Here is a 14305-nt window from a genome sequence, read left to right on the forward strand (position 1 = left end):
GATTGGAAACAATGCATCATTATTTAAAAACAAACCAATATTTGCTTATGTTCAAATACATTAAGCAGTAATTTTACTCACCCTGTTCTTCTGACACGGTCGTAGAATACTCTGAAAAGAAAGCATTTTTAGCATATATGCGAGTAAATGAAGACTGGGGTCTGAGGACGACTTGAAATACTAATAAAACCATTGACTTAGCAAGCTTGATAATTTGGAGGGGGTGGTTACATTAACACCCTCGAATTATTGATCCAGCTACGTCTCTGAACGAATCAAGGTTCGTTTGACGTCAGCTACGATAAGTGAACTACTTCAATATTTGAACCTTACTTTTTTCATTTTTTCCATGAACGTCATGTTGCGATGTTGAACTTGCATTGCAGCATTGATCAGATACAGAGCGTCTTTTATCGAGGCGTAAAATACCTAGAAGATTTCGATTTGCGAACTCTCAGGATCTTGTAAAGATTTCGTGGCAAGGAGGTTTTTATGTACTTAACGGGATCTCACGTTCTCGTGGAGATTTAGTCGGGAGTCTTTTTGCGCTTCATTCTAGAGATCTCTCAAATGTAGGTAAAACTTGATCTATCGATGTTCAGCTCTCACCTCCGTGTATAATTCTTTTGCACATATTCGTTGTCTTTCTTGTCGGAAGCTCTTTTGCCATTCTGGTAAAGAAAGTCGGAAAGCGACTATTCCTTCAAGTGGTTCGTAGTCAGGTCTTCTGAAATCAATGTCACTCGCTATCCATTTCCAATCCTCACTGTCCTTATCATAGAGTCTAGTTTGTAATGTCTGTATATAGACAGATAGAGTTGTACTAAAGATGTACATGTTGTTTATTGCATGGTGTGGCTCGAGAGCTAGGTTTAGAAAGGATGATTTCAAGTCTTAACCAATTTGTTAACATAGAGGGATCGTAGGATATCTATATGAATCTCTTCTTACGTAATTATAAGTGGAATGCTCAACATATAGATCTTGAATAAATCGTTTATTTTACAGTGGCACTTACTGCATTCATGACTTTCTTTATGTCATGGGTATCGCAAAGAAGGACTACGGTTTTTATTTGAGTGTTCCAAGCTTGGCGAATTGCATCTTTAATCACGGGCTCGTTGTCCATGTCTAGTTCTGGCATCATTTCTATTTTGATGTACTCCCGCTGACTTGCTGTGTGCAGGTTCATTGCTTGACGACTTCGCTTCGCTGTTTACATGAAAAAAGAAACACGGCGAGAAATGACAAGGCTCGAGTATTTTCTATTGAAACATGTTTGATAAAATATCAGTGTTTCATGCAACCCATACACAGCTTGATCGTTTTGGTGAGTGCCGTCCTGAGAAGGACTGTTGGTGTCAGTGTTGACTGACGTTACGGCAACCTTAGCTGTAGTGATCTTCACTCCGCACAGAGTCAAGTCAGATCAAACTCTGAAGATGAGTCCTCTCAACTGTTTAGCGTCAAACTTGACTCAACAAACCACCAGCAGTCTTTCTAAAGACTGCACCCGAACTACATCTACAACATGCAGCGATATGTTCGGCTTGTTATTGAATTTTTTATACAACCTGTATTTTTCATACGATATGCATATCCTGGTGAGACAATAATTTCTCCTTAAAGGTTATGAAAAAGGATTAACCTTACCATCAAACAGTAGAATACTTTCTGTGATTTCATAACGCAGAAGAACATCGACGATTGCCCAGTTTATAGTTTCAATGCTCGGATACATGGAAATGATGTATTTTCCTTGAGGTTGCCATTGGGGTACCATTGAAAGTATTGGTATTTTAAGATAATCACCTAACGCGTTTAGTTCATCTTTATTTCTTTGCAAATCAATGATAACATCCACTGGATGTTCTTGGAAATACTCGATATTTTTTAATACACCTCCTGTGCATTAAAGGAAGTTTATTAGAAAACGTAAATGACTGGCGACGAATAGCAAAAATTTGAGCGACGAAGATTTTTGGTGATTCATAGGACACATAGAAACATGCATGGCATTAAATCCGATTGTTCTCCGTATATTTTTTTGTTCGATTGAATTAAAAACATTCACTTTATATGAGGCTATTTTTAGTTTTCTTTTCTTATGGAGCAACAAGGAGTTGTATTTGTATGGATTAGAAATTTATACTGCTTTATGAATGCATGTCCTAACAAATAGCTATACAAATTCGTTTAAATTATAACAAAGCCATAACGTATTTATCAATTTTTACCTTTCTTCCTCAAAGAAATGTTTGAGAACACGATGGAAATCTGTGGTTTGATGTATCTCGCCTTGATAAAAACGTCCAAATCTTCTATATTCTGACAGGAGTTGTCCATAAGCACTCCTAAATTGTGTTAGACCTTCAATGCTCTGCATTTGGAATACAACCTTATGACATTTATATAGAGAATTTTCAACTGATACATGGAGTTAATTGAGATTCAGTACACATTTTGACTGACATTACTGCATGTATAATCTAATGTATTTTAAAAAGTCGTCACCCTCAATGTCAACTTTTAGATCTTACCTAATTTTTTTTGTTTTGTCGACACTAAGACAAATTGTTGTAGAAAAATGCCGAGTAAGCAAAGCGAATCATATCGAAGACTTCAGATTACACTTTCAAATATTTCGAAGTTAACGCGAGCAACAACTTAACAAAGCAAAAAATTTTGCGTCAACTGTTAATATTTAATAACGTTTCTCGCATTACATTTTCAATTCACCGCAACCATGAACCGCACACAAAATGTGCAAGGTTTTTTTTAAATCACAGATTATCGTCTCATAAACAGAATATGTATATAGCTTAATGTAGAAAGCTATGGAAAGAAACGACTGTCAATTTTTCGTCAACATCCGTTTAGTTTGCAACTTTAGCTTTTTGTCAACTTTCTATTGAATCCTTGCGTTAAATCCTTTCAACAAGAATGTTCGTCCATTTCCAACAGGGCAACATCTGCTTAATGTCGACATCAACGAATGAATGTAGAGTTTTCATCTACACCTTTGATTCTCGCGCATTTGAATATACATCCGGGACTCTTTTTCGTTCACAAGGGGTGGTCGCTGACTCCATTGCGGGCTCCATGTAATCATAACTATCTTCGTCATCATAATCGTCATCCGTGCATTTTTCGCACTAGAGAACGGTGAAAATACGATGTGAATCACGTGACTAATATTGTTCATCTTGACGAAATCTTAGCTATATAGTATGTTCTGCTGTAAGCCCATCCCTTAATTTTGAAATGGCAGACTTCACTGTTGGTTCAAGTGCGAATTCGGTTTCTTTAATGCAGCCTTTTCACAAGCTTTTTTTTACTTCATTTGCCATTGTGTCATGGAAAATTACGCACAATTGTGTTAACACAAAACAAACATATTTATGTATAAGGTTTTTTAATCATGACCACCAATGTTATTAATGAACGTATTTCATACCCCAGCCTCCAAGATCCACTCAACCAACCATTTGAATTTCACCTCGATGACGAGCAATGCAAGGGAATATACACTCGACGCAAAGATTATAAACACCCCCGCCATGCTGTTGAATTTTATCTTCATACTGTCTATGGTGTCATCAATCTTTACTGTTCTCGGACATTCTGATCTTGTCTGCCACCAGTAGGTGTAACGCTCGTTCATAAAGCCTTTTTCGCGCAGCTATATTGATGGAAAAAAGATTTGTTGGAAAATTTGTTTCACTCATTACAAACCGTTTAAAATTCCTCTTTTCTCCTTTCTTTTTTGAAGTTGACGAGTTGTTGCAAAGAAGACAAAATGAATAAAAGTCCTTACTTTCAAAATATTCACCGACAGGCTAGTCGTAAGTTCCGAATTTTTCTGCAAGGCAAACCCGTAACTTTTTGCTTCAAATAAATGCTTTACAAGCATCGTATTGCAGGGGCTCCGTGTGTTGTAGTAATCTAATATTGGCTCTTCTGTTATGTAAGCAAAACCACCATTCCTGGCTCTCTCGACGCCACTAGCTGAGCGCTCAGCGAACGTGTTGTGCCTGAAATAAATTGTTTACATATTCAATAGGCCCGAGACCTTCTTAACGGTTATTTGGATACAAACCTGTTCATATGGGTCACCATTTTTTTATACACCGTATCGTTGGAATTCTGCTTTAGAAACTGGTGTATTTGACCTCCTCTAAGGACGCCATATTTGATTTTACTTTGCTTCGCTAGATCCTCTAGACTCGTTATTGTGCTTTTTGTTTTCTTGTCTGTTTCAATATAAATTGATGATATGTTAGATATAGTTTGGCAGCTGTGTGAAATGGCAGATGTAGCTAATGGGAGTTTCGTGTTATGTTGAAACTATTATTATACATATTCGAAGTTATTGTTTTCATTAGGAACGATCAAATGCGGTGTTTTCACTAGGGATCTAATGTTTTAATATAAGTTCTTAGGTAGTCGAAGATAGTGTTTTCACTATGAAGTATCTAATGTTTTAATACAAGTTCTTAGGTAGTCGAAGATAGTGTTTTCATTATGAAGTATCTAATGTTTTAATACAAGTTCTTAGGTAGTCGAAGATAGTGTTTTCACTAGGAAGGTTCTAATGTTTCAACTTTAGTTCTTACGTTATTATAAGTAGTGTATTCATTCGATGTATCAATTTCATATATACCAGTATCCTTATACAATCAATAAATTGAGATCTCTCTCCTCCCCCCTTCCTCCCTCGCGTTATACGCTTCACTAGATGGTTCTTACTGGTAAAAATGCTGCAAAATTAGCTGTATAAGTTGAGATCATTAGCAGCACAAAGAACCAAAACGATGACGCCAAAAGTCTTCCAGATGGTGACTTGGGTGTGTTATCAGGTCCTTGTTGTAGCATGCTTGCCGTAGCAAACCACAGGCTGTTGTATAAACTGAACTCGTCCCCAGGCTCATTGGTCTCTTTCGCAGTCTTTCGGTTTCCGTAAGGACTGAGATAATCGACGATGTACATGAACAAAGTCATTGCAAAAACCTGTTCAGGATTTAGAAACAAAGTTCCGTGAGTTTTACCAAACATGGCTCTTGATGCAATCTAGCATTTATCGTTTTGGGGTTTGGTTGGTAGGGTTAAAAGGCAATGAAAACATATATATTGCATTTTTCACAATCGTGCATGACTTAAATTGTATGAAAGAAAGGAAAGATGAGCGGAGTGTAATGTGTTATCGAGGCCTGTGAAAATAAAGATTTACGCAACAGCAACACACACACTAGGCAGGGAAGAACACATTTTCCTTTGTGTTTTTGAATCTTCGAAGAATGTTCTCGCTGTTTTACGTATAAAAACATAACACGAAGCACTTCTTTTTCGATGCTTTCTGTTGCTAAACACCTCTAAAGATGTAAAACCATGCACGAAATGTACTTAAAAATACAAAAAAGAACGTACCGTCATGACAGTGCACAACCACACTATGGGTGAAAATGGATCCAAGAAACGAAACATGTTTTGTTTTCCTCATCCGGTTTTCTCAAGATCAATGCCATATTGAAATCCATGAACGGTTTGCTGAAGTCCACGGCTCTCTCTCTTGTGCCGTAATTGTCAGTGAACCGGTTCCCATGTCTGCTTTCTACGTAAGGAGTAGGGGAAAGAAGAAGTGTTAAACAAGTGTGAATTCTCTCTCACAGCGAATTATCTGCCTCCATCAATTTTTGTCCAATGTATTCTTTTGTCTCATACTAACTTCTTGTCCTCTTTCAGTGTATCCGTGCATATACCTGCATATGGTCTTTTAGGCCTTTTACCAGAGGCGTAACCATAACGTTAATTGGTGGGAGTGGGGTGCATATTCATATATTCCGTCGTGCCCTACTGATTTCTTTTGAAGTGAATTGAATTTCAAAACAAGTCAGGCACAACTAATATATTATATACACCCCATTATCGTTCTAGCTACGCTCTGGCTTTAATTCTAACTACACCTTGCAGTTCTAAACTTATCGTCCCTCTGTCTATATGCTTATTATTCGTTCTCTGTACATGACCAAACCATCTAAGCCTGGCTTTGTATCATATATCTAAGATATGCTGTGTCTATTTTAAAATCATTGTTGATTATATTTATTACCGATTATGAAACATACATTTATATATGAATGGTAGCTTCCCCTCCCCCCTAATTGGCTGGGCTATGCCACAAGTATGACTGAGCAATATCGTCATGTGTATTTTCTTTCCTCAAATAGCGATAATCTAAATTAACATTGACTCTTTCTTTTATCATCATACATAACTTTACATGATCGACAATTTTTGAGTGAGCATTGATTCTTATAAAGTAAATGGTTTGAACCGGGGTACATTACACCTACACTAATTCACAATGACAATACACAATTGACACCCACACATTTCCTGTACACACAATACAATGACATAAGAACCAGATAACAAATACGGCTAACCTGACGTTTACTCCTCATTTGACTCTGAAGATGACTACCGCTAAAGTTGTTGAAACGTCGGTCAACAACAACAAAAACAGTCCTTCTCAGGACTATACCAACCTGGACGATCTGCATTTACAAACATTAATTCTTATGATCTTTTAACTCAATACCTGATCGATCAATTTGCCAATGATCCCTGACCATCTGCTCGTTTTTTCATCGACTGCGCCTGTACTTTTTTCGATGATTATATTATAATCGAAATCCATGTACTCGGGACTCGCCAGTTTTTTGACCATGTCAATACAAAAACCTGTAAATCTTTGTTCCTCGGGTAAGCTTTTGTTTTCATTGATATATACAAATGGCTCGTCATTCTAAAATAATGAAATATCTTCAATACGTTGTTTAAAATATATCTTCATTTAAGAAATAAAAGATGTTTACTGTGTTTGCTCGAGAGCAGATCAGTGCAACATTGCAATGGTTGCACCATTGAAGTAAATACTTCAATGGGTTGCACATGCTCGAGAGTTCTCACAAACGTCTCCGAAGTTTGCATAAGCCAGTGGAAATCCGAAAAATGTTTTTTATTTCTTTTATAAAATAACAATAATGCGAAACAGACAAATTTAAAGTAAACGTTTTGATTTTTCCTCTCAAATCTTTTCATGTTCGATTTGCAAATTGTCTTTGATTGATTTATTTTTATAATTGATTTGATTGGTTGAGCTCGGATGTGTTTACAGGCCAATACAAACAGCTCTAGAGCAATCTGCGGACGCGTTTCATTGTCTTCATTTTATAATATATGATGAAAATATTTCCTATGGATCAATATACTGCAGTATAGATTATATAAATGTTGTGCAATTCTTATGTTCATTTTGCTGCGTGTTGATTTGATGATTTCCACTAATGCTTTGCGGCGTTGCTAAGTTCGTTACCTCGGTGTAAAGAGAAGAAAAATTCCCAGTTTAAAATACGATGTTTCAAAACACGATGTAAACTTGATAAGGCTAGATTTTGACCTTTAAGAAGCACCTCAATTCTTCATTAACAAACAATTTTCCATTTATAAAATTATCAAATTTTTTACCCTTTTCACAATTATTCGATAATGTTTGCGTGTCTTATCGACATTTCTTCCATCGCACATCTCTCTATCTTTTCCTTAAACCATTTCATCGTTGGATTGTTACTTCTCGTTTGAATTTCCACGGTCCATTCGCCAACCTTGAGAAATTAATAATCTCGTGCTGTATAGCTACATACATAACAACGCTGTTCAGTTGTTCATGAAAAATTTCCCATCATTAGTAATGAAACTTGACAGTTTGATTTTCCACAAACTTACGTCTTTGATGTGCGGTTTGCCTTCCCTAATTTGAACAATTTTATCTGTTCCAGTTGTCTCTTTCCCATTTTGTCGAACACAACTTTTCCACTTAAAGCACAGTTTTGAGCTAAAATCAAACACGACCATTAAATTTTAACGGAGAAATAGTAGCTACTGACCCAAGACAAAAGCTAATAAAAAAATATTGTCTAATTACATACAGATTTACTTTTGCATGGAAGAATCTGCTCCTTATCCAAGTCGGCTGCGATAAATCTTTTTTACAATGAAGCGTTCGACTACAACCAATACGTCATGTACGCATAAAAGCTCTGAAAATGGATTTATAGCACCATATAGTTATAGATTCAACAATAAATGAAGAGAAATACGATACAATGCATACACGCATGTACGCAATAATTTTTTGATTTTATCTTACAAAGCTGACGCTGGTAAGGCGACGTTTTTGATGATTGCTCTGTACTTCGTCCCGAAAGGCCATAATCTTTATAATTTCTTCGTTGGTGTATCTTTTGCACGAAACCAGTAATGCCGCTTAAGGTTTCGCACAATTGTCCATCACTTTGGAATCCTGGGATATATATATTCCATATCACACCCAGCATCCTTTACGGCAAGTGCCTCGGTATGAAGTTAATAGCGAAAGATTAATGAGGCAAAAAACGACAAAATTTTTTAACATAAACATGTTTCGACTTCGCATTAAGTCATCTTCACTATAAATGAAATATTCTGCTGTAAATATTCTACTTTTTTCAAATGCAACTATTTAAGTACTTGTTTATACGTACCAAGTCAATGGCAAGCCATCTCCAATCCTTTTTCGTTTCTTTGTATAGATTGTACTTTATTGTCTGTTATCAATGTAAATCTTATTGCATCAACGTTTAATCAAGAAATATAGTTTTAAGTATTGTTGGTCAATTGCAAAAGTAAATGGCTGCTTTATAATATCATATATAGACACCATTCGTTTGAAAAGCATACGAAGAAGCAATTACCATAGTGAAATCGTTCCACTCAAGTTTTCACGAGTTAAACTTCGGCTATGACTGTACTACTGAAGTGAGTTTTTGGAAAATGATGTGTATAGTTTGTTTAGTTCTCATAATTAGTAGTTTAACTCTCCTGATGTAGAACTAAACGCTGGTTTTCATATAATTGTTTGAACAGTGTGGATTGAGCTCTGTCCTATCGGCTTGTGTTTTAGAGACGACTAAAACTAGATGGACGGCAGTTAGAACGACTACTTCAGTCTGAGCCCAGATCATTCCTACCTCATCTATAATTTTTGTATATCGGGCACACAGGAGTACGGCAGTTTGAGGACTACTTCAGTCTGAGCCCAGATCATTCCTACCTCATCTATAATTTTTGTATATCCTTAGAGAGCACACAAAGCTGGCAGTTTGAAGGACACTTCAGTCTGAGCCCAAATCATTCCTACCTCATCAATTTTGTATATCCTAGGAGCACAGAAGCACGGCAGATGTTAAATGTGATCGTTTCAGTTCTCCTACAGCATAACTTATGACTTGTTATCATCCATATTTATTTCTGGCATGAGGAACATCCGAAGGCTGGCATTTCTTGCTTGCGATTGTAAATGGGCAGCTTGCTTGCTTTTCTTTACTTTGCAACGAATGGAGAGAAAAAAGTGCGAATTTTTAGAAATTAGATAGACAGTATATAGGGAAGATTTCAATCGTGATTCTCTATTTTAAGGGGTGTTTCACTATCTTTCAACTTTATATAGTGTTTTTTTTTTACTAAAGCTGCTCAATAGACATGTTATTACATGCTTGTAGCAGTAGATGTAGATCGTCCAGGTTAGTTTTGCCCTGAGAAGTACTGTTGGTGTTTGTCTTGACGACGTTTTGACAACGTTAGCGGTGCTCATTTACATAGACAAGTGAGGAGTAAACGTCTATGGTTCGCCGTATTTTTTGTCTGTTTCACGAACCTCTGGACTTCACTAATCTGGACAATCTACTAATATATAACGATACTCCCGGGTTCAAATTATTCACTTTATAGAGCTGTGGAAAAAGACTAGTTTTTGTTGACTGTTTTTCCACAAATACAGTATATTTTGTTGACTGTCCTTTAAACACCGTACATTCCATTTGGTTTTATGTATAATTTACCATGTTATTTATTTTATCATTACTGATCGTTATTAAGTCGTGACATACCGTCGTATAATAAAGCAACTGGTTCCGTTTTCCAATATTTCAGCGTGTCCACCATAACATTATTGACAAACTCGTAATCTGGAAGCATTGACACGGTGAACTTGTCTTTTGAAGGTGTGCTCTGAGTCGTTGTAAAGACTGGAACGCCAAGAATGCTTCAAAGATTTTCAACCTTGTCCTCCATATCATTCACAGTCAAGCAAACAATGAGTTTAACTTTTTCCTTTCAGCAGTCGAGCTGTTTCTGAAGAACATGGTCAAGGATGACTTTTCAAAAAAAGGAATTGTATCTAACTGGCTTTATAATTATTTTACCATGTATGACATGATAAATGGTGGAATTTGAAAAACAGTTGAAAGGGAGGGCTGCGTTTTACGTTCATCTTGCTTTTCGTCGAAAATTCACAAGAAAGATGTTTACACGTACTTGGATCAGAAACATCAGTTGTCTTCACAAAATGGCGTCAATCTTGTCCGAGAATTGTGAGTTTATATATTTATTAAGATGCCTGTCGCTTAATATTTTTCATCCCAGATCACACCTTTGCATGAACGAAATAAACGAACTTATCAACAAAACGTCGTAAAATTTTTCGTCTTGATGTAAATATTTTGTAGCGATTTTGAAAAGTAATAATTGTCACTTATTTGTATTTCTTCCTTCAATTAGAAGAATATTCAAGAAAGAAAGCATTAGACAAATATTTACTCTCAGATTTTCATTTTGTGAAGTCTTTTATGGCTTCGGGAAAAGATATTCACTTTTCCGACAATTCTGATTAATTTTGATCGATTAAAAAGTTTAATAGATTGTGGTCGGAAATTTCGTTATGAATAGTATCCCAGTGGACCTAGCTGTTTGCGTGAACTGTAGTATGAATGAGATCTGTAAATGACTATACACATTTAGTTTCAACTATTATTACACTTCTAGACTTTCAAAATGTGTCCATTACATTGGACCACGATTGTAGGCTTTAGTCCATAATTTTTATTAATTTTATAGGATTTTAGTGAAGAAAGCCAATATCTGTTGGGCTTCAAAGTTACAGATGAGTATGTATTCCTACAGTTATTAACGTCTTTAAAAGTGATTGGTTAATTTCAAATTGTATCACTAAAATTTATTGCGTAAACTATAGTTGGCACTCATACGACAGTCATATGACTGTGTGTCCTTTGCATAATTAATATTTGTACACGTATAGTAACAGTTTGTGTGAGACAAAGATATATGCCATGCATGAAAAATGACTCGATAACAAACGTTTTTGAATGTAAAAAGTAAAAATATCGAATGGATGATTGACAACAACAAGACGCGAATTTAAAACGAAAGTTTCCATTTCTTTATTGATTACAATTGGGAACTTTCCCTCCGAGATCAAAATTCAAAGTCAACATTTAATGCATTTTTGTTGATGCCCGCCCACCCAGACCACTTCTGTGACTCAGCTTGTAATTTCCTTATTCATACATCATTTGCATTTGACTGATGCAATTTTACTACGCACGAACAAAACAAACTTATCGAGAAAGTTTTGCCTGAAGTCAAGTCTGAGTTTCACAAGTATGGATGTTGAAAAACAATCAGCGACATTCGACAAAGTTGATAAATTTACTTTCAGTGGCATTAAACAGGATGTGAAAGTTGTTCGTGTTCTCGACGGAGACACGTTGTATCTTGTAGTTGAGTTTAATGAGAGACTCATCAAAATAAAATGTCGTTTGAAAAATATCGACTGCGCTGAGTTGAAGAAGGGCTCTCTCGACACAATGGGCAGAGGGTTACTGCGCGCGCAATTTCCTCGCTCATCTTTGTATGGGTAATAACGCGAGCGATTTTGATGAGAACAGATCAAAACGTGACGACAAGAAAGAGCTGGAAAGAATGCTGAATGATAATCAGACATTGGTTTATGCAGAGCTGGGCGATTTCGATAGTTTTGGTCGAGTTTTAGTGACGTTAAAGCGAAAGAAAAGTTCAAAAATGAGTTTCAGTCAACTGCTGGCCGAACACGGATACGCAAAAGACACTAGAGAGAAAACACGTATCATTTATCGGTAACTTTAATTGTACATGATAGGAAGGTGTATTGTGTAACGAGATATTGCATGTCTGTAGAACTGAAATCAATACCGACCTTCTAGTTTTTGACAGAAACTTTAATGTAAATGTGCTAAATTATAGCGTAAAATCATTGTTATCGTGTACAAAGCATTTAGATAAATTCAATTTAAATGAAACCATTGTCACATTTTTGCGCACTTTAAAATGATATTGTTCCTCCCCGTTTTTGTCTTTGTAGTATCTCATTTCCTCTCTCCCCGTCTCGAAGGATAAAGATGGCGGGTTTTAAATACTTATTTTTGGATTTCTTGTTGCAGTTTGGGTTTGGTTATCACTTGTAGATTTTAACACAAACCGATAATCGAAGCACTTTTTAAAAATTTCATTCATTTTTTTCTTGTTTTATCCGGCAAGTTTATATTTCGTGTGAGAAATGGAAATGCAAAAATTATCTGCACATGAATTCGTAAAAGTTTCAAGTATTGGTTTGGAAAAGATGGTGAAAGATATTGCGAAGCTTAAACAGTCACTTTCTAAGGTGAATTTGATTATTATGCAGCTCACACAAGACTTTTGAGATACTTCATGCTTAAATACAAACGACAATTATCTAGGTTCTTTCCGTCAACACTATGTCAATGTTGTACAAGAAAATCTATTCTTTGGAGCAAGGTTCGTTTGCCGTGTATGGGAGTTTAAAATTTTCTCTTTAAATGCTAACTATTTGCATGTATAAATAGTATCTTCATTAAAACTAGTTCGTTTCTAACACATTCTTTTTAGAAGTGAATAGATTACAACACGAAATCAAAACCAAAGCAACAGAAGAATTTGTTACTAGAAGACGCTACGATAACAGCATCGAAGAAGTTGAAAGATTAAGAGGTAGTTGATGGTTTCATAGGGATCTTTAAGGATACTTATGGAAGTCCAGCTTTGATGTTTCATGTTTTATTTTAACACTTTCCAGGAGAATTTTCAACTAAAAGTAAGTCATTTTATGGAATGCCACCAATTTATTAAACACCGAAGGTTGAAATTGACTATTTCATGAAAAGAAAATATTTTTATCACCAGACGCAGTTGAATGTCTTAGAAGAAGAAAGATTTGAAGAATACAAAGAGTGTTTGTCATTTGTTGCTATTTGTCTCACTATTATTTGGCATGCTTCCATGAAAGATGACTGTATTGAATCAATGATAAGGGTATGTTGAACCTTTATAAACTATTGAGATACTGATGGACATAGTGTTGAAATGCTTACTGCTTATTTGCATCAGTTCATGTCAGTGGCTTAAAACTATTGACAAAACTAGCATCAGCTAGTTTGCACTCTGGTCAAGCTGATATTTTATTGTTGGTTGACAGTAAAAATCATGAAGAAATTGCCCAATCATGTGTGCAACCTTGCCATGATCATGTGTGCAACCTTGCCATGATCATGTGTGCAACCATGTCATGATCATGTGTGCAACCTTGTCATGATCATGTGTGCAACCTTGTCATGATCATGTGTGCAACCTTGCCATGATCATGTGTGCAACCTTGTCATGATCATGTGTGCAACCTTGTCATGATCATGTGTGCAACCTTGTCATGATCATGTGTGCAACCTTGTCATGATCATGTGTGCAACCTTGTCATGATCATGTGTGCAACCTTGTCATGATCATGTGTGCAACCTTGTCATGATCATGTGAACCTGCCATGATCATGTGTGCAACCTTGCCATGATCATGTGTGTAACCTGTCATGATCATGTGTGCAACCTTGCCATGATCATGTGTGCTCTGTCATGATCATGTGTGCAACCTTGTCATGATCATGTGTACCTTGTCATGATCATGTGTGCAACCTTGATCATGTGTAAGCTCCATGATCATGTGTGCAACCTTGTGATCATGTGTGTAACTGTCATGATCATGTGTGTAACCTTGCCATGATCATGTTAAGATATGGTTGTATCTTGAAAAGTTTTAAGAGATCTTGCTGTGCAACATGATCTTAACAAGGTTATGCAAATATATTAAACACAGATTCGCCAGAAATGTTGGCTGTATTTTGGCAAGTTCATGATTAAATCAAGGCATCAACTTTCCAAGATTTTGACAAGAAAAGTTATTGAGAAGTCTTAGTGAAGATGCTCAACCTGTGGAAGCAAACTGCTCTCTAAAGTCTTCAAGACTAGTTATGTTCTTTGTTGGACCTAACTCCAATTAATGTGCTCTTTATTATTGATTTGTC

At 36.1% G+C, this 14305-nt stretch overlaps 2 protein-coding genes across 2 annotated transcripts; both read right to left on the bottom strand.

Moving 5' to 3' along the window:
* Positions 1 to 60: 60 nt before the first annotated feature.
* LOC124452286 lies at positions 61 to 2586 on the bottom strand. The gene is made up of 7 exons (XM_047002865.1): positions 2541 to 2586; positions 2238 to 2354; positions 1654 to 1905; positions 1019 to 1212; positions 610 to 798; positions 334 to 429; positions 61 to 111 (listed from the first exon to the last, which is right to left on the bottom strand). The coding sequence occupies exons 2-7, from the start codon at positions 2344 to 2346 to the stop codon at positions 61 to 63; spliced, it is 891 nt and encodes a 296-aa protein (XP_046858821.1). The 5' UTR covers positions 2347 to 2354; positions 2541 to 2586.
* A 97-nt stretch (positions 2587 to 2683) lies between these two features.
* On the bottom strand, positions 2684 to 7599 carry LOC124450430 (glutamate receptor 3-like). Its single transcript, XM_047001089.1, is given in 10 exon segments — positions 2684 to 3155; positions 3458 to 3682; positions 3818 to 4034; positions 4100 to 4237; positions 4736 to 5010; positions 5428 to 5489; positions 5492 to 5572; positions 5575 to 5611; positions 6602 to 6808; positions 7531 to 7599. Coding segments are annotated over 10 exon segments (1443 nt in total). The 5' UTR covers positions 7591 to 7599; the 3' UTR covers positions 2684 to 3014.
* Positions 7600 to 14305: the final 6706 nt, after the last annotated feature.

Source organism: Xenia sp. Carnegie-2017, unplaced genomic scaffold (genome assembly GCF_021976095.1).
Source record: "Xenia sp. Carnegie-2017 unplaced genomic scaffold, XeniaSp_v1 HiC_scaffold_24, whole genome shotgun sequence".
Taxonomy (NCBI): Eukaryota; Metazoa; Cnidaria; class Anthozoa; order Malacalcyonacea; family Xeniidae; genus Xenia; species Xenia sp. Carnegie-2017.

Coding starts and splice junctions, on each gene's coding strand:
- LOC124452286 (XM_047002865.1), bottom strand. CDS start 2,346: ATGGACAACTCCTGTCAGAATATAGAAGATTTGGACGTTTTTATCAAG. Junction 799..1,018: donor TAAAGAAAGTCATGAATGCA/GTAAGTGCCACT, acceptor GTCTATATACAG/ACATTACAAACTAGACTCTA. Junction 112..333: donor TCATGGAAAAAATGAAAAAA/GTAAGGTTCAAA, acceptor CTTTCTTTTCAG/AGTATTCTACGACCGTGTCA.